Source organism: Panthera leo, chromosome B4 (assembly GCF_018350215.1).
Source record: "Panthera leo isolate Ple1 chromosome B4, P.leo_Ple1_pat1.1, whole genome shotgun sequence".
Lineage (NCBI taxonomy): Eukaryota > Metazoa > Chordata > Mammalia > Carnivora > Felidae > Panthera > Panthera leo.
In genome coordinates this window covers 74,179,597-74,199,371 of record NC_056685.1, presented here as the reverse complement: position 1 = coordinate 74,199,371, position 19,775 = coordinate 74,179,597, and the positions used below count along the sequence as shown (strand labels likewise).

The 19,775-nt window shown below is 37.4% G+C and overlaps 1 protein-coding gene across 2 annotated transcripts in view; it reads left to right on the top strand.

Moving 5' to 3' along the window:
* The window catches only part of RPAP3 (RNA polymerase II associated protein 3), a 38,448-nt gene that overhangs the window by 6,447 nt on the left and 12,226 nt on the right, over positions 1–19,775 (top strand). For both annotated transcript variants that reach the window (XM_042946324.1, XM_042946325.1), the window contains exons 4-12: positions 1,390–1,512; positions 2,342–2,469; positions 9,488–9,609; positions 10,327–10,397; positions 11,540–11,665; positions 12,597–12,724; positions 16,766–16,887; positions 18,286–18,356; positions 18,474–18,575. In XM_042946324.1, the coding sequence (XP_042802258.1) occupies positions 1,390–1,512; positions 2,342–2,469; positions 9,488–9,609; positions 10,327–10,397; positions 11,540–11,665; positions 12,597–12,724; positions 16,766–16,887; positions 18,286–18,356; positions 18,474–18,575 (993 nt within the window). The remainder of the gene's footprint in view (positions 1–1,389; positions 1,513–2,341; positions 2,470–9,487; positions 9,610–10,326; positions 10,398–11,539; positions 11,666–12,596; positions 12,725–16,765; positions 16,888–18,285; positions 18,357–18,473; positions 18,576–19,775) is intronic.

Below are 19,775 nucleotides of genomic sequence, written 5' to 3'. Positions count from 1 at the left end.
TTTACTTACCATCCGCTCTAGTTCAGATCTGAGCATCCTGCTTTAGTGTCCTGCTGCTGGTGGTATTATACACATATAAACATAGCAGGAATGGATAATCTTGTCTCGTTAATGTTGGTAGGGTGGTGGTATTTCTGGAATCTTCATGCTAACACACAGCTAAGCTTCAGTCTATCTCTTAATGTTCATTCAGTGTAACTAAGCATAGATTTTATTTTTTAATTTGTCAATACTTTTTTTTTTTTTTTTTTTTACATAAAATAGTATGCTGTTTGTTAAATGCAAAAACGATTTTGTTTACATAATTGAAGTTTTTGTTTAAATGAGCTTTAGTGGGGGTTCTTGGGTGGCTAAGTTGGTTAAGCATCTGACTTCGGCTCAGGTCATGATCTCACCATTCATGAGTTGGAGCCCTGCGTCGGGCTCTGCGCTGACAGCTCAGAGGCTGGAGCCTGTTTTGGATTCTCCCTCTCTCTCTCTCTGCCCTCCCCCACTCACACTCTGCCTCTCTCTCCCCAAAATAAATAAAAACATTAAAAAATATTTAAATGAGCTTTAGTGAACTCTTTAATGCTTACTAGTTTAAAATCTCTTTGTAAAAACCATTCTTTTATCATATATATTTAAAATATATTGATGGGGTTCATGAGATGATTTATTACCATGAAAGGAAAGTGTGATCCCAAAGAGATTGGGAATTGCGGGACTAGCATAATACATATTTTCTTTGATAGTCTGCTATATTTTTGGAATTCGCTGAGAAACAATACAACAGCCGCGGACAGAGGAGTCAGATTTGCCTGGGTTCAAATCCTGACTTGACCACTTATTAGCTGAGTGATGTTGAGTTAACAAACTTCTGTGTTTCGGTTCCTTGCAGTGAAAAATGGGTAACTACACTTACCTCATAGGTTTTTTGAAGATTAGGAGTTATTGTGTTCTACAAGCAGTTTTTAATGTTTTAAGATTAAGGAAGGAAAAAGCGTTTTAGTAAAAAACACTCTCTTGGCTATTGGTTGTTTATTATATTAATTTGGGGTTATTTGCAAACTTTGGTTATGTCAAGCTAATACCTCACTACTAATAGTTTGTGACTTAGGGGTGTTTTGTGGACCCTATTGACTTAGCTTACTTTATGTGTTCAAAGGTAGATTCTTTAAGTGGTTTGGATCTTGGTTTTCTAAGGGTACATTTTTCTCTGGATATAATCCTAACCATGAGGGGTTATTTGGGTTGAAAGCAACCTTAGACCTTTACGTCTTTAGGTGATAACAACCTAAGTTCTATTGAGTGTCCTTTTTTTTTTTTTTTCTTTTTTCTTTTTTATGTCTTCTTTATTTTAATGGTCATGTAGTTATGAACACTAAGTTTTCCTACTTACAATTTCAGGACAGCATCCTTGATGAGCTTGATAAAGAAGAGAGTACCCATGATTCTGTGTCTCAAGAATCAGAGTCAGAAGAAGATGGGATTCATGTAGATTCACAAAAGGCTCTTACTCTAAAAGAAAAGGTATTCTTTAGGTTAGCATTAGTTTCCTTCATGTAAGCAGGATATGTAGAAAATCACATGGCTCCCATTATTTCTTCAACATAGTGTGGGGGGTATTCAAATTTTAAGTTTTTATTGGCTGTACCCATATCAAGAGAGAGTAGAGCTTGTTGATTAGGAACGTATGCTCTGAAACCAGATTACATGGGTTCAGATCCTGTGACAAGTTCTTTAAATGCTTGTACCTCAGTTTTCTTAACTGTAAATATCAGATTAATATTATTAGTAAATTTCAATGGGTTATTATGAATATTAAGGGAATTACTATATGTAAAGTGCATGGACTGTACAGAGAGTCGTTTTAAGATTTTTTGTAGTAGACAAAAGTAACTTAAAATCAGCATGACATGAGTATTAAATTCCACTCCTCCATATCACAGGCCATCTTTGGTTACTTTTTGGAATGTTAAACATCCCTCTTTGGAAAAGCCTTGTTATAAAACTAGGCTTTTCAAAAAGCCTTTTGCTTTTCAAAAAGATGGAACTCTTTTCAGATTAAACTTCATCTTGATGCCTTTCTTTTGTTACATTTCTGTGGGTTATTGTCAGTAAAAGGTATATAATGCTAGGTGTGTTACTCATTTTTCTACCAGGGCTTTTGGATTGTGCCCATACAATGACTATATAGTGAATTATCAGCATTTGTTGAAAGACCGTTTTGCTTAATTCTGTTTTCTTTACTGTTAACCTTGATTACAGAGCTAATGAGTTAGAAAGCTATGCATAATATTGAAAGCAAATGTCTCTGGAATTCTGTGCCAGTATGTATCTGACTCATATGCTTTTTCAGGGCAATAAATACTTCAAACAAGGAAAATATGATGAAGCAATTGAATGCTACACCAAAGGCATGGATGCTGATCCGTATAATCCTGTGTTGCCAACAAACAGAGCGTCAGCGTACTTTAGGTTGAAAAAGTAAGGGATTTCCATAATGTGTGTGAATATTTTATGTGTGTATCAACACTGATTGAAGAAAAGAATCTTTCATACACCCAGGCAATGACATAATATTCAGAAATAAAAAGGCATGAGTTACTAAGCCTTGAAAAGTCGTAGAGAAACTCCAGACACATATTTCTTCTTTTTTTTTTTAGTAGTGTTACTGACTTTTTATTCTCATTACTAAGCATAGTAAAACAAACCTACAATCATTTGCTTTCATTATAATTTCTTGAACAAAAGAGCATTTGGCAGTATTAAGGACATAATCTTAGAGCAGTCTTTTAAATGAAATCAATTTGGCTTTATAAAAATTTCCCACATGGCCTTTCTTTTCCAGATTTTCAACATAAAGTGGTAAAAACTTGTCCCAAATTTTGGCATTTGCATGCAGAGTAGCATTTGGGAACCATACATCATAAAAAGATAACTGTCATCTTCCCTTGAAAATGGGGGTGGGGTCTTCATTTTTTTTTTTCTTCCAAGTTTTTATTGAAATTCCAGTTAACATACAGTGTAATGTTAGTTTCAGGTATAGAATGTAGTGATTCGTCACTTAATACAACACCTGATGCTCATTACAAGTGCACTCCTTAATATCCATCATCTGCTTAACCTATCCCCCACCCCAGCGTAACCCACCTCCCGTCCAGCAGCCCTCAGTTTGTTCACGAAAGTTAAGAGTCTGTTTCTTGCTTTGTCTCTCTCCCTCCCACCCCAGTTCATTTGATTTGTTTTCTAAATTCCACATATGAGTGAAATTATATGGTATTTGTCTTTCTCTGACTGACTTCATTTAGCATAATACTCTCTGGCTGCATCTGTGTTGACACAAATGGCAAGCTTTCATTCTTTTTGATGGCTAAGTAATATTCTGTTGTGTATAGATACCGTATCTTCTTTATCCATTTATCAGTTGATGGACATTTGGGCTCTTTCCATAATTTGGCTATTGATAATGTTGATATAAACATCAGGGTGCATGTATTTAGTATTTTTTAATGCTTTGGGTAAATTTCTAGTAGTGTAATTGCTGGAATTTAGGGTAGTCCTCTTTTTAACTTTTTGAAGACCCTCCATACTGTTTTCCACAGTGGCTGTACCAGTGTGCCTTCCCATCAACAGGGTAAAAGGGTTCCCTGTTCTCCACATCCTTACCAACATCTGTTGTTTCCTGCGTTGTTAATTGTAGCCATTCTGACAGGTGCGAGGTGATACCTCATTGCAGTTTTGATTTGTATTTACCTGATGATGAGTGATGTTGAGCAACTTTTCATGCGTCTGTTAGCCGTCTGTACGTCTTTGGAGAAATCACTATGCATGTCTTGTGCCCACTTCTTCGCTGGATTATTTGTTGTTTTGGGTGTTTTTGATCAGTTCTGTATAGATTTTGGTAACTAAACCTTTATCAGATATGCCATTTACAGATATCTTCTCCCATTCTGAAGATTGCCTTTTAGTTTTATTGATTATTTCCTTTGCTGTGAAGAAGCTATTTTTTTAAATGTTTATATATTTATTTTGAGAGAGAGCACAAGTGGAGGAGGGGCAGAGAGAGAAGGAGAGAGAGAATCCCAAGCAGACTCTGCCCTATCAGTGCAGAGCTCATCACAGGGCTCAATCCCATGACCACCAGATCACGACCTGAGCCAAAATCAATAGCCAGATGCTTAACTAACTGAGCTACCTAGGGGCCCCCAGAAACTTTTTATCTTGATGAAGTCCCAGTAGTTCATTTTTGCTTTTGCTTCTCTTGCCTCAGGAGACATGCGTAGTAAGAAGTTGCTATGGTTTAGGTCAGAGAGGTTGCTACCTGTGTTCTCTTCTAGAATTTTAATGGTTTCCTGTCTCACATTTAGGTCTTTCATCCATTTTGAATTTGTTTATTTTTGTGTATAGTGTAAGAAAGTAGTCCAGTTTCATTCTGCATGTTGCTATCCAGTTTTCCCAACACCATTTGTTAAAGAGGCTTAAAAAAAAATTTTTTTTTTTTTAATGTTTATTTATTTTTGAGACATGGGAGAGAGACAGAGGATGAGCTTGGGAGGATGAGCATGGGAGAGAGAGGGGACACAGAATCCGAAGCAGACTCCAGGCTCTGAGCTGTCAGCATGAAGCACAGTTGGGGCTCGAACCCACGATACATGAGATCATGACTTGAGCCGAAGTCAGATGCTTAACCAACTGAGCCACCCAGGTGCCCAGAAGAGGCTGTCTTTTTTCCATTGGATATTCTTTCCTACTGTTACTGTATTATTATCAATGAGTTTCTTTAGGTTTGATATTAATTGTTTTACATATCTGGTGCTCTCATATGGGGGCATAAATATTTATAATTGTTAAGATCATCTTGTTGGATAGTCCCCTTATTATGATATGGTGCCCTTCTTCCTCTCTTGTCTTTGGTTTAAAATCTAGTTTGTCTGGGGGCGCCTGTGTGGCTCAGTCAGTTAAGTGTCCCAATTCTTGATTTGGGCTCAGGTTATGATCTCATGGTTTGTGAGTTCTGGCTACACAAAGCCTGCTTGGGATCCTGGGAATCCTCTCTGTCTCTGTCCCTTGCCCGGTTGCACACACGCGTGCACTTTCTCTTTCGAATAAATAAACTTAAAAAAAATAAGCAAAATCTAGTTTGTCTGATATTGCTACTCTGGCTTTCTTTTGGCTTCCATTTGCATGATAGATGGTTTTCCATCCCCTCATTTTCAGTCTGCAGCTGAGTCTCTTATAGATAGCATATACATGGGTCTTATTTTTTTTATCCATTCTGACACGTCTTTTGATTGGAGCATTTGGTCCATTTACATTTAGAGTAATTCTTGATAGATATGAGTTTAGTGTTATTTTATTGTTGTTTCTGGAGATTTTCTCTATCCGTTTCTAGTCTTTGTTGTTTTTGGTCTTTTCCCACTCAAAGAGTCCCCCTTAATATTTCTTGTGGGGCTGGTTTAGTGGTCACGAACTCCTTTAGTTTTTGTTTGTCTGGGAAACTCTTTATCTCTCCTATTCTGAATGACAGCCTTGCTGGATAGAGTATTCTTGGCTGCATATTTTTCCTATTTAGCGTGTTGAATGTATCATGCTACTCCCTTCTGGCTTGCCAAGTTTTTGTGGAGAGATCTGCAGCTTGGCCTTATGGGTCTTCCTTTGTAAGTTAGGGACTTCTTTTGTCTTGCTGCTTTTAGGATTTTTTTTTTTTTAATCACAGTATTTTGCAAGTTTAATTACAATATGTCTGATGTTGGTCTGCTTCTGTTGATTTTGATTGGAGTTCTCTGTGCCTCCTGGATTTGGATGTTTATTTCCTTTCCCAGATTAGGGAAGTTTTCAATTATTATTTCCTCAAATAAACCTTCTGCACCCTTTTCTGTCTTTCTTTCTGGGACTCCTATGATACAAATATTACTACATTTTATGGAATCACTGAGTTCCCTAGTATTCTCGTGATCCATAATTCTTCTCTTTTGTTCAGCTTTATTATTTTCCATTATTCTATCTTCTGTATCACTTATTTGTTCCTCTGCTTCTTCCATCGTTGTGGTCATTACATGCAGTCTGTTTCAAATCTCAGTTATTGCATTTCTCATTTCTGACTGTTTTTTAGCTCTTTTTTCTCTGTGGTACGGCTGTCCCTGATGTCTTTCATGCTTTTCTCAAGACCACCAAGTATCCTTTTAAGTGTTGCTTTAAATTTTCCATCAGGCATATTACTTATGCTTTTTTTCCATTAGATCTCTGTTCAGGATCTTTTCTTGTTCTTTCTTTTGGGATGAATTCCTCCATGTTGGCACTTTGTCTGAGTCTCTGTCTTCTTCTCTGTGTTAGAAAAGCCTGTTATGTTTCCTGCTCCTGAGAGTCATGGCTTTGTGAAGAAGAGGTCATATAAGTGTCCAAGGCGTGGAGCTTCAGGAAGTGTCTCTGGTGTGTGCTGCATGCACTCTGCTGCTGGGTTTTGGCTGCTCTGTCTTTCAGGTCAGTCATCTGCAGAGGCTCTCCTTGCCTGCAGTGGGCAGTGTTTGGATTAGCCAGAGTATGGGGAGTTTTAACTAGGTGTGCTTTGGTCCACTTATTAAATGAGACCTAAGTCTGCTTCCACTAGAACCAGAGCTTTGCAGAACTCTATGGCCAGTAGCTGTGGTGCATGAAGAGGTTTCTGCTGGCTTTCTGAGGAAGGGGCCTGCTGCTCTGTGACTTAGGCACTCTTGCCTGAGAAAAGCAGTGCCAGTGGAGCACAGGTGGGTGTGACTTGGTGTGAGCAGGTAGGGCAGCCAGTGTTGGCACCGTGTTGTTTACTGAAGTTGGTTTATGCTGGGTGGTAGGGGAGGGAACTGGTGTCAGCCAGCTCCTTTGTCCTCGGAGAGGGGTCTCTGTGCTCTCAGGGAAGCATTCCAGAAGAGCAAATAATTTTCCCTTGTGCATCCCAGGTGGTTTTCAGATTGCTGGTTTCATGCTCTTTCCATGTTGCCTGCCTGGAACAGTGCAGTGCACTTTGGGCTCTGTTGTAGCCAAGGCTGCTGACTTTTAAAACTCCAGACTTTAGGGACCTGGTCTGGTGGGGACCCTCGCTGGTCTTCTGGAGGAGGGTCTCACTGTGCTGGGATGGATGCAGTTTTGACCAAGAAGGGCAATCGCTGTAGCTCAGGGTCATGGGATTTGGAGCAAAGCAGGTTAAATAGCCAGTGTCTGGGTTAGCTGCCCTCAGTCAGTGTCTCTGTGCCTACGCTGAGAGGTGTGGGGGGATGGAAATGGTTCTTTCATCCCCGGAGAGGCCCCTTTTTGAAAGCCACCTCTCATAGATGTGCTCCAAGAAAAGGGAACAATTTTAGGGGATCCTCAGATCACTGTACTGTCTGCCCCAGGGTTGTTTGCCTGCCTGCCCTCCAGGAGTAGGGCGGTGCCCTTCAGGGCTCTATCCTAGCCCTGCCCTATGACCTCTAAAACTCCTGTCTTTGAGCCCTGCTGGTTGCAGAAACTAGAAAATTAGTCCCTTGTTTTCCAAACCAGTGGCTTTGGGGAAGTGTTCTCCCCTTGCGTTTCCCGGTGTGCTCTCCTCTCTCTTATCTTTCTTCACCACCAGGGCTTCCTCCCTGTATCCATTTTCCTGGTGCTGGATTGTTGGTTGCCTCCTTTCTTTCACTCTTTCCTTTTCTTCTCCCTCTTTCCCCCCTCTCTCCCTCCCTACCACCCTTTTCTCCCTTCCTTAAAGCAGTGATAATGTTGACAGTTTTGTAGGTTTCTTGGGGTTGGGTCACAGGATGTATATATACGTTCTACTTACATGGTGATGACCAGTTGTACAAGTAATGCAAAGGTAGTTGTAGAAGTTTATGTTCTCATTAGGAGTGTGTGTGGATGCTTGCTCCGTGTCTTTACCAACACTGGTAGAATCGGGCTTCTTAATTGTTTTCAGTCAAGTGGGTGCAAAATGGTAATTCACCTTGGTCTTAATTTGCATTTCCACAACTGCTAATGAGGTTGAACATCTTATGTATTTATTTGTCACCTGTATTCCTTTGTTTCCCTGTGAAATGCCTGTTTTGTCTTTTGGGCATTTTTCTGTAAGTCTGTTTTTCTATTGATTTTTAAGAATTCTTTCGGGATACTAATCCTTCAGTGTTTATAATAATTATTTCCCCCCAATCTGCAGCTTTGCTTTTTTTCTTTCTCTGTGAAGTCTCAATGAGCAGAAATTCTTAATTTTAATATATTTCAATTTATTGTTTTTTTTTTTTAGAGGTTAGCACTTTAAAAAATATAATTTGTTACAACAGTAGTTTCCCATGCTAAGCTCATAATAGTCTTCTATATTTTCTTCTAAAAGTTTTTAAGTTTTAATTTTCATGTTTAAGTCTTTATGTATGCTGAAGGTAGAAGTCTAATTTCGTATCTTTTCATATGACTATTTCAGTCATGTCAGTCTTATTTATTGAACATCCACACTTTCCCCATGGATCTGCAATGCCACCTTGTCGTATGCTTAGTTTGCATGGATCTCTTTTTCTTTCTTTTTTTTTTTTTTTTATGTTTATTTACTTATTTTGATAGCGAGAGAGGGCAAGGGAGGGGCAGGGAGAGAGAGAATGCCAAGCAGACTCCGCACTGTCAGCACAGAGCTTGATGTGGAGTTTAGTCTCATAAACCATGAGACCATGAACTGAAATCCACTGAGCTCAACCCACTGAGCCACCTAGGTGTTCCACATGGATCTCTTTTTCATCATTCTGTTCTCCAGTTGATCTGTTGCCTATCCGTATAACTCATTCCATACTACCTTTAATTGCTATAGCATTATAATAAGTCTCCATATTTGGCATAGGACATGTATTCTTACCTTATTATTTTTTGGGAATGTCTTGGGTATTCTTGGACTTTTGCTTATCAGTGTAAATACCGGAATCATCTTGTCAAACTCCTTGAAAAATTCTGTAGGTATTTTGATTCTAATTGCTTTGGATTTATAGATCAGTTTGGAGAGAATTATATTGCTATGGTTTTGTGACTTAGTATAAATCATGAATATGATATATCTCCACTTAAGTCTTTGATGTTTTTGAAGACAGTCTTCAAATGTTCTGCATATGGGTCTTACATATCTTTTGTTAGATTTATTTCTGTTTTTTTGTTGTTGTTGCTTATCTTTAGTAAAGCAGTCACCTTGCAAACTTTCATTATTACTAACAGTGTCTCCAGATTGTTTTGAGTTTTTTAGGTAGACCATCACATCATCTGAGTTTTGTTCCTCTCCAGTCTTTTAGCTGTATATTTCTTTCTTGTGAAACTGCATTAGCCAGGACCTCTAATATAATACTGACAGAAAGCAGTGGTAGTGGGCATTCTTTTTCGTTTAGAGGGAATGTTACTTACATCTCACCATCATGAATTAATGCTTTTCAGTAGCCTTAAGTAAATAAAAGAAGGTGGGATATCAGAAACAAATTTTGAAGTTTTGGTTTGACAAATGAATATTATTAACTTCAACTTTTTTAAATTGCAGATTTGCTGTTGCTGAGTCTGATTGTAATTTAGCAATTGCCTTGAATAGAAGTTACACCAAGGCTTATACAAGACGAGGTGCTGCTCGATTTGCTTTGCAAAAGTTAGAGGATGCCAAAAAAGGTATTAATATTTTCATCTTATTATTATCTAAAACACTCTTTAATAGTTTAATTTAACAGATGCTATACAAAGAATACTAGGTAATCACAGTTACTACCCTCAGAGAGATTTCTATATTTGAAGAAATCTCATTTTTGCTACTTTGGGAAGGAATGCATTATTTGCCACCAGTCAGACTTTGGTTCAAATTCTTACTCCACTGTGTATTAGCTATGTGACCAAGGGGAAGGTTGTGGGTCCCCTATGATTTTCAGTTTTCCCGCCGTAAAATAGGGATTAAAGCATCTTGTTGGATATCGTGAGGCAGAGAGGCACGGCACATAGAGTCCGTGACATGTTTTTCTTCATTTGTAAAGTCTAAGCCTTTTGTTACTCCATAAAATAAGTTTGTGTACTATAAATCATAAAATCTGAATAAAGTTGATAATCTAATAGGATTCTGTGTTTCTGGTTTTAAGATGTACAACTTAATGATAGTAAGTGTCCTTCCTGGGGCTGGTGGAAGAGGGTGATTTGTCAAGGGATTCTGTTAGGATTTTGTTTGTCTTGGTGGAGAATGAAGATAGTCCAGTAACCGTCCTGTTGGTTAGTATTTCTTGGTTCCTCGTAATTTTGCTGTAGGATGCATACCTGTTTGTCACATGTAGCAAATGATTGTTCTATGGAATTTTTTAATATCTTGTCTTTCACATATTCTTTATCTTCAAATTTACTTAGATTATGAAAAAGTATTAGAACTAGAACCAAATAACTTTGAAGCAACGAATGAACTCAGGAAAATTAATCAGGTAAAACATAGTTATTTAAGTGCATTACTTAACGTTTATTTGATGAAGTAAAGGTTTTTGCATAGTCTTTGTACCATAGATTACTTAATATAGACTTTTTCTAATTTTAATTCTTTGTACTGTACAGTTTTACTAAACAAATTTGCAAGCTAGAGGAAGTAGAATAGTATTTCAGGATCCCTAGGAATCATCATTTAAAAAAGTCATCTGAGAGACACCTGACTGGCCCACTTGGTATAGAGTATAAGACTCTTGATTTTGGTTTGGGGTTGTGAGTTTGAGCCTCACTGTTGGTGTAGAGATTACTTAAAATCTTCAAAAAAAATCACTGGAGGTTTTTCAACTCCTGCTGCTTTATTTTTTCCCAGATGACAATTATTTTTCTTTATCCCCATAATTTTTCTTTTTGGCTTGTGCTTTTATTTCTGTACTAAGTTTTTGCATATTTCTTTGATTTTGTTAGTTTTAAGTTGTTCTGTCTTTATAGTTTATATCTTAGCAAAAATAATACTAATTTTTTAACAGTAAGAAAATACTTAAAAAGTTTTTTGTCAAATTATACTGTACAGTTACATATTCCTTTCACTTTGCTGTTGAATCAGAGTCATAATTATTGTGCCATGCATTGAAACTTTGAGAAAAAAGTGACAATGATTGGGGAAAATCTGCTTTTAAATATTGCCATTACTTATAGCACATAAAATCTGTTGATAAATATATCAACTGTCTTATAATTGTTAACTGTGTTATATATTTTTGTATTTTGTCTGAGGTCAAGTAATGACTATGAATATGAAGTTTGAGAAATTTGGTGATGTCTTGATTATCCGTTTATTTTTGAAAATAGTTTCTAGGATGGTGCCTGGCCTGTGTAGAATTTCAGTAAATATTTGTTGGATAAATAAATGAACAACTACCATTAGTGATTTTAATTGGAATAAGATGTGTATTAAATTTATTATGTATCTGTTTTGTTTTGTAATTTGAATTAGATTTTGAATTAGAGTGAAAGATATTATTTCAGTATTAATTTGAAGTATGGTAGAAATTCTAATATATTTGAGTAATTTAGTACTTCACAGTGAAATATGTATGCATCTTGTATTACTTGTTTTATTTTAGTGGACTACTGTGTCTCCTAGGCTTTAGCATCCAAAGAAAATTCATGCCCAAAGGGAGCTGATACGATGATTAAGACAACTGAAGAAGAGAAAAAGCAAATTGAACAGCAACAGAATAAGCAGCAGGCCATTTCACAGAAAGATCTGGTAATCCAGAGGGATTTCAACATACATATGTTTTGTTGAATTTGCTCTTTGTTTCTTGTTCATCTGTTTCTGTCTTCTCTAATATTTAGATTCTTCAGTAGGAGTTGCAAATTACACTAAAAACCTCTGGAGCTTATAATTCAAAACTTGAGTAATTGATGACTTGGTACATAATTAAAAAAAAAACATAGTTTAGGGAGCAAATTACTCTGATTATTTTAACATACTTACATATAGATGTAAATTTAGCGTAGAAATAAGTTACAGTTCATTCTTATATATAATTTTTTTTCCGCTAATTCACACTAGACTGTTTCTAATAAATTCGTTTAGAAATCGTTGACATTTAATTTAATATATCTGTAGTTTTTCATGGACCCACAGAAGATTTTTAATAAATACTTATGGAATGATTATTGATTGTGATAAGCCTATAAATCAATGTTACAGGGTAATCTGGTATGCACATTCTAATATGGTTTAATTTATCCTGTGTTTAGACATGTTAATGTTACCAAAGAATGAACTGTACAATTTTGGTACTCTGTCCTTTCACAAAAATTACTTGGGTTATGAAATTCTATTGTGCAACCTTTGGTGTAACTAGAGTATAATATTTAAGCCTATATTACAATGTGTTTTTAAATTAAGCTTGAACATTTAATTAGTAGAATAATGGTTAATGCTGCAAAGTAGGATAGTAGTGTATGTTTCTTTTTAGTTCTGAAAAGAGAAGAATGCCATTACAAAAAACCACCTAAACTAACATTCTAAAGCATATATCGTGGACTAGATTTTTAACATTAAAATATACTTTAATTACTGGTATAATATTGTTGAGTATTCTCATAGTGTTTACTTAAGATTTGAATTCAACTAACTTTTTGGCATTTTTTTTCGTTCTTCTTTATATTTCTCTCCAAAATGATAGGGGAATGGATTTTTCAAAGAGGGGAAATACGAAAGGGCAATTGAATGCTACACTCGGGGGATAGCAGCAGATGGCACTAATGCCCTTCTTCCGGCTAACAGAGCAATGGCCTATCTGAAGATTCAGAGGTAAGTGTTGGATGTACTTAATGCTTTTCAGGGTGAAAATGAAATTTACCATAAATTGGCTTATTAGATAGACAATTAAATAAAATATAATTTATTTACTCCTGCGCATTAAATTTATTTTTTATTTAAAAAAAAATTTTTTTTAATGTTTATTTTTCACAGAGAGAGCGTGCGCGTGCGTGCATGAGTGGGGGAGGGGCAGAGAGAGAGGGAGACACAGAATCAGAAGCAGCTGAGCATTAAATTTAAATGAGAGAGAGAGAGAGACTGAATATCAGTACGTATTCAGTAAATATTAGCTCTTGTTATTATTTTCCCACTATTTTTGTTTTTTTTAATGTTTGTTTATTTTTGAGAGAAACAGAGACAGAATGCGAGTGGGTTAGGGGCAGAGAGAGAGGGAGACACAGAATCCCAAGCAGGCTTCAGGCTCTGAGCTCTCAGCACAGAGCCCGACGCGGGGCTCGAACTCATGAGCTGTGAGATCATGACCTGAGCCAAAGTCGGATGCTCAACCAACTGAGCCACCCAGGCGCCCCTATTGTCCCACTTTTAATAGTCTGCCATTACACAATTTAACATTAATTGTTTCATGCGTGTTATTCTGAATTAATGATTTAAAAATTATTAAAAAAAATATTTTTAATGTTTATTGAGAGAGAGCTTGAGTGGGGAGGGACAGGGAGAGAGGGAGACACAGGCTTCAGGTTCTGAGCTGTCAGTAACAGAGCCCGATGTAGGGCTCAAACTCATAAGCTGTGAGATCGTGACCTGAGCCGAAGTCGGACGCTTAACTGACTGAGCCACCCAGGTGTCCCTAAAAATTATTTTAACCTCAGAACCTTTTGGGCACATTTTTATCTGGAAGTGTTTTATATATGCATATCCATACATCACAAAAGAGAATTGTTGCCATTGAGATAAGCTGATTGATTATATATATACAGCTAAAACTTGGTCCTATGGTACTAAACAACTGTTCGGGATGTACTCAGGGGTTCCAAGTTGGACAATCAGGATAATATCTGACGGCAGAAACTGTGTCTCATGGTTCTTTATATCTGTTGTGATAATATTTTATACACTAGTGACAGAATTTAAGAAAAAACCATGTAAATACTTAAAATAGGGATTCGTAGTTACCTTGGTGCCATGGACCCCTTTGGCTGCATGGGGAACCTTCTTCAGAATAGTATTTTTCCATGTATAATTATACATTTGAGAGTACAAAGGAAATCAATTTTATTGAAACAGTTTTTAAAAATTTGTGATACAGTGATATACATACCACAACAAAATGAGAAACTACATTTAAAACATAGGTGAATTCGGGGTGCTGGGGTGGCTCAGTTGGTGAAGCGTCTGACTTCTTGATCTCAGCTCAGGTCTTGATCTCAGGTCTGTGAGTTCAGGTTCTATGCTGGGCATGGAGCCTACTTTAAAAAAAATACAGGTAAATTTGGGGCGCCTGGGTGGCTCAGTCGGTTAAGCGTCCGACTTCAGCTCAGGTCACGATCTCGCGATCTCACGGTCCGTGAGTTCGAGCCCCGCGTCGGGCTCTGGGCTGATGGCTCAGAGCCTGGAGCCTGCTTCCGATTCTGTGTCTCTCTCTCTGCTCCTCCCCTGTTCATGCTCTGTCTCTCTGTCTCAAAAATAAATAAACGTTAAAAAAAAAAAAAATTAAAAAAAAAATACAGGTAAATTTAAAGCTAAAAATGTTTTTGAAAGACGTAATGTGAAACTTTAGGTTTGGGGTGATCTGTGACATCTTCTTCCACATACTGATGAACTGATAAGTGTGGATAGGAAATACCCAAAAAGGTGCACAGATGATTGTGTTCCCAGTGTGATAACACGTGACCTTGCTCTTTGGCATCTGAATGACTGCTAGGGACAGAGTTGCCCGATAGTTGGCCAGTTAGGTCATAGGAGCATTTATAAACAGGGATTCTGTGATCACATACAAACAAACAGCAGGTTAAATTACTACTGTAAATCTGAAATAGTGGTGAGCATAAATAGTATTTTGAGATGTTTGTAACAGTTGTAATGTGATATGAAAATATCAGTGATACTTATTAGTGTAAAATCACCTACTGCTTTTGCTACCGTGGTTTATTGTCTGCAGTTATAATGGAAAGAAAAGCTAAATCCCATTTAAAGTAAGTAACTGAAAATAAGCATGTAGTATTTTTTCCATTCAGCTTTTCACATCTCTCAAAGGACCTCAGGTTAGGAACTCCTGTCATATAAGTAAATTTTGTTTATATATATCCTCATTTAAACTAACAGACAAACATGGGGTGCCTAGGTGGCTCAGTCGATTAAGCATCTGACTTTGGTTCAGGTCATGATCTCGTGGTTTGTGGGTTCGAGTCCTGTGTTGGGCTCTGTGCTGACAGCTCGGAGCCTGGAGCCTGCTTCGGATTCTGTGTCTCCCTCTCTCTCTGCCCCTTGCTCTCGCTCTCTCTCTCTCTCTCTCTCAAGACTGAATAGATACTAAAAATTAAAAAAATAGACACAATTAGAGATACATTATTTTGATCAGTGAGAGTGAATAATAGGTTGAGAGGTGAAAAATAGGTTGAGTGTCCCAGTTCAGAGTGGAAAAGTTCATGTAACTTCTGAAAGGGCAAGTGGTTCGTATTATGACTGTTATGCAGGGTCCAGTGATAGAGATAAGGCTGGAGAGCCAGACAAGCCCTTGGCTTTGTGCTCTTTAAAGTACTGTACCCTGGGGCGCCTGGGTGGCGCAGTCGGTTAAGCGTCCGACTTCAGCCAGGTCACGATCTTACGGTCCGTGAGTTCGAGCCCCGCGTCAGGCTCTGGGCTGATGGCTCTCTCTGCCCCTCCCCCGTTCATGCTCTGTCTCTCTCTGTCCCAAAAATAAATAAACGTTGAAAAAAAAAAAAAATAATAAAGTACTGTACCCTGAAAAGTGTGGGGCCGTGTTCATGTCTTGAATGGGAGAATGACCTAATCAGCAAAGTAGAATATATATTGGTAGAGGCATAGGGCCTCTATATTTGCACATATACAGACATACTCTTTCTTTCATTGAAAAGCGAATTAAAGGATTAAGGGATGTTTAAGTTCATTAGAAATTTTATTTTGTTCTCAGGAGGTCTTGTTTCAAGGGTAGGATAGCAGTCATGTAGGCCTTAGGGAAAATGTAATCACAGGAGATTCTCCTGTTTTAGAATATTTTTATTATGAAATGTTTGCAGCTTTCATGAAAGTAATATAATAAACTTCATGTGCCAAATCATCTAGTTTTAACAAGCCGTACTTTTTTTGTTACATTTAGCTTTTTTCCCTCTGAATTATTGTAAAGCAAATCATAGGTATTATGACATCTAATCCCTAAAGGATTTTTTGTACATAACCACAATACCATTATCATGCCAAATAAGTTTACAGTAATTCATTAATGTCATTTTGAAATATAGGAGGGTCTTAAGTTTTTGGTTTTTTTTTAAGGTCTCCTTAGCTTTTTGTTTTTATAGAGCACTACCCAGTCTGACTGAATTGATAGCTGGTTGCATGGTTGAGTAGAATTTATGAAAAGCGTTAGATGATATGCCATCACACATATAAGGAGTCCTAAGTCCCATGGTCTTGTTTTCCTTAGGTGGTGTCTATTGTGGGTAAATATTATTGAAGTTGTATTTGAAAATTAGTGCCAGTTCTAACTGTTAGTGTAGTACTTACGTGTACTACACGTAAAGTTAGAGGGGAGGTAGGCTGCCAGCAGTGGGATTCTTTTGTCTGCTCTGCTTGTGCTTTACCATCATTCGATTGCATCCTTCCAGCACACTTTTTTCTGGCTTTCTTTTAACCTGGTACCTTTTCCCTCCTTACCAGATGATCCCAAGTTTTGGTGAGAATGAAGAATAAAAAAGAAATGGTCTTCTTTCAAAGACAGATTTGGGAGTTTTTAGTTGAAATAATATGCCTGCTTTTTAGATTAGAAACTCAAGTTTATGTGAAGTTTTTCTATAAGCTGCATTTTCCAGTTGGTAATTTTGTCGTGTTTAACAGATATGAAGAAGCTGAAAAAGACTGCACACAAGCTATTTTATTAGATGGCTCATACTCTAAAGCTTTTGCCAGGAGAGGAACGGCGAGAACATTTTTGGGAAAGTTAAATGATGCCAAACAAGGTACGACTGTTTTATGACAACTGTCACTCACTTGTCCTGATGAGACTGCCAAGTTACAGAAGCAGAGATTCATGTAGCTTTTCCAGGGTTCAAGAATACAGAACTTAGAGAAGTAAATTTTCTTTCACAGTTTAGATCATTCATAGTTGGCATATTTGGAGGAATATGGCTTCCGTAGTGGACCGGATTATCTTTTACTTTAATAGCATATAGTCTAATCTGGCTAACTGCCAGTGGAAATTAATGAGTAATTTGAATTATCAGTGAAAAGGAAAAGGCAGAAAGAAAAGGGAAGGGGATCAGCTGTTCAGGGTTAGAGGATAATGTGGAATCTGGAGTGATGCGCCTTTTTATTCTTGGTACTAATTATTTTATTTTTCCAGGATCTGTCAGATTTTAAGTATTCATTCTGTTAGTTTCTTTAAAGAACCAACTTGGTTTTATTGTGTGTGTTTTCTGTTTCATTTTATTTCTGCTCTTTCTTCAGCTTTGTTTAGGTTTAATTTGCATGTTTTCTAATACTTTGACATCAGTACTTGGATTTTCAGCCGCCTTTTCTCATATGTGCATTTAAATATGACAGTTTCTCTCTAAGCCTGGCTTTAGCTGTAGCTCATGCATTTAAAAAATGGTAGTAAAATATACATAACGTGAACAAAATTTACCATCTTAACCCTTTTTAAGTGTACAGTTCAGTAGCATTAAGTATGTTCACACTGTTGTGCAAGCATCACTACCAAACATCTTTAGAACTTTTTCATCATCTAATCCTGAAAATCTCCCCATTAAATAAGAACTTCTTGTCCCCCCCCCCCCCCACTTCCAGCCCTTGGTAACCACCATTCTACTTTCTATCTATGAATTTGACTATTCTACATACGTTATATAAGTTGAATCATGCAATATTTGTCATTTTGTGTCTGGCTTATTTCTTTTATTTTTTTAACGTTTATTTATTTTTGAGACAGAGACAGAGCATGAACGGGGGAGGGTCAGAGAGAGAGGGAGTGTGTCTGGCTTATTTCACTTAGCATAATGTCTTCAAGGTTTAAGGCTGAACAATATCCCATTATATGGTCTCTTAGATTCTATCTTACATTTGCTGAGTGACCCTGTCATTCTTTAGTAGTGTGTGTGAGAGCTTTGGTGAGTTAGATGACCTCTAGGTCTTATTTGTATCATCTGTAAAGTGGCGTTGTGATGAGGGTTACAAGAGAATTCACATAAAGTAACTAGAATAGAACTTAGTAAATGCTTAGCTCTTACTGTTGCTCCCTGTTTCTAGCATCCTGAGCAAAACTTCTTGAGATAAACATGGGTTATTAACTAAATGTATCATGTCTTGAACTCCATAAAGTATTTCACTAATTTATTGTAGTTCTTAAAAATTCACTTTAGATTTTGAAACTGTTTTACTTCTGGAACCTGGGAATAAGCAAGCAGTAACTGAACTTTCCAAAATTAAAAAGGTAATGTGTTCTTTTCACCAAAATACGGTCTTATTTTCTGAAACAGAAACACATTATCTGTTAACATAAATAACTTGAGGATATTTTGATACTCATGCTTACAAATTTATTTTCAAGGACTTAATTGAGAAAGGACACTGGGATGATGTTTTTCTCGATTCTGCACAAAGGCAAAATGTGATAAAACCTGTTGATAATCCATCTCATCTTGGGTCAACTGTAAGTGAAAAGCACTTTTCTTTCGGTTTTTTCCATTTTAAGTATCAGTGTTGTATTAATAAGAGTTGGAAACAAACTGTTGAATTAATAAACTCTGAAAAGTAATGTTGAAAGTTCTTAGGACCATTTTTAGAATCTTTAAAAAACACTTCTTAGGATTATTGACGTAATAAAACTGGAGAAAATTCAGCTATTTAGAATTCTGGTATAACTTTTTCAGTGACTTAATTTAGCGGTATAAATTTAAATATTTCCATATGTTTTCTGATATTAAAGATATTTGAAGTCGTTTTACATTTTATAATAATTAAATATTTTTAATTGCTAGTACCATTCTTGTTCGAGATTATGATTTTATTATAAGAGCTTTGCATCTTGTGTGGGGTTTGATCTAAAATCAGCACCTGAGTTCAACCACAACAGAAATAAGGTGAATGTGCTTTGCATGTCAACTCCTACTGTTCACATCCTCTGCAGGTGGAGGTGGTAGGTGCACTCCCCGGGGCCACCAAGATGTGGGAGGTAGAGGTGGCTTGTAGCGCATGAATGGTGATGAGGGGGGGGCATGGAGTAGGACGTGCAGGATGGTCCTGGTAAGGGAGGAAGTTCTCTTGCATCCATATTGACCTGCAGAACAGAAGTGAAAGCTATGTTGATATGACAGAAGAACCAATACCAGCAGCAGCTGAAACCCAAAAAAGCAGGTGTTAGCACCTGCCACCTTTCCTACCACCGGGTTGCAAGAGAGCAGCATCAGTGCCAGAAAACGCTACCCTTCCCACTGGGTGTCACCTACAGCTTGGGGGAATAGATGCCAGGAGGTTAAACGACTGTCACCACCCGTCACTGCCCATGTTTGCGAATGTAGAACAGCAAGGGGTCGCATCCTAGAGGACGAACACAAGTAATTACAGACTAATAAAGTAGCATTTCAGACAGGCATTCGCATCCCTCCCTCTCCGTGGCCACAGAAGGTTGTTATTTGTATATTGAGAAGAGAACGAATGGGAATAAAAAGCCCATACTCTGCACGTGGAATCATAGCCACTCCCATGGAAAAGTTCTGCCTGTCAGCCCTGACCTCCCTCTGTGTCCCTCCCAGACAAAGAAGTCTTCTCTGGGAGTTCTGTCAATGGCCTCAGATCTCTGGTTGGATAGGGATGTCTGGAGTCTTGCAGGGGAACTGAGAACGTGTTTTCT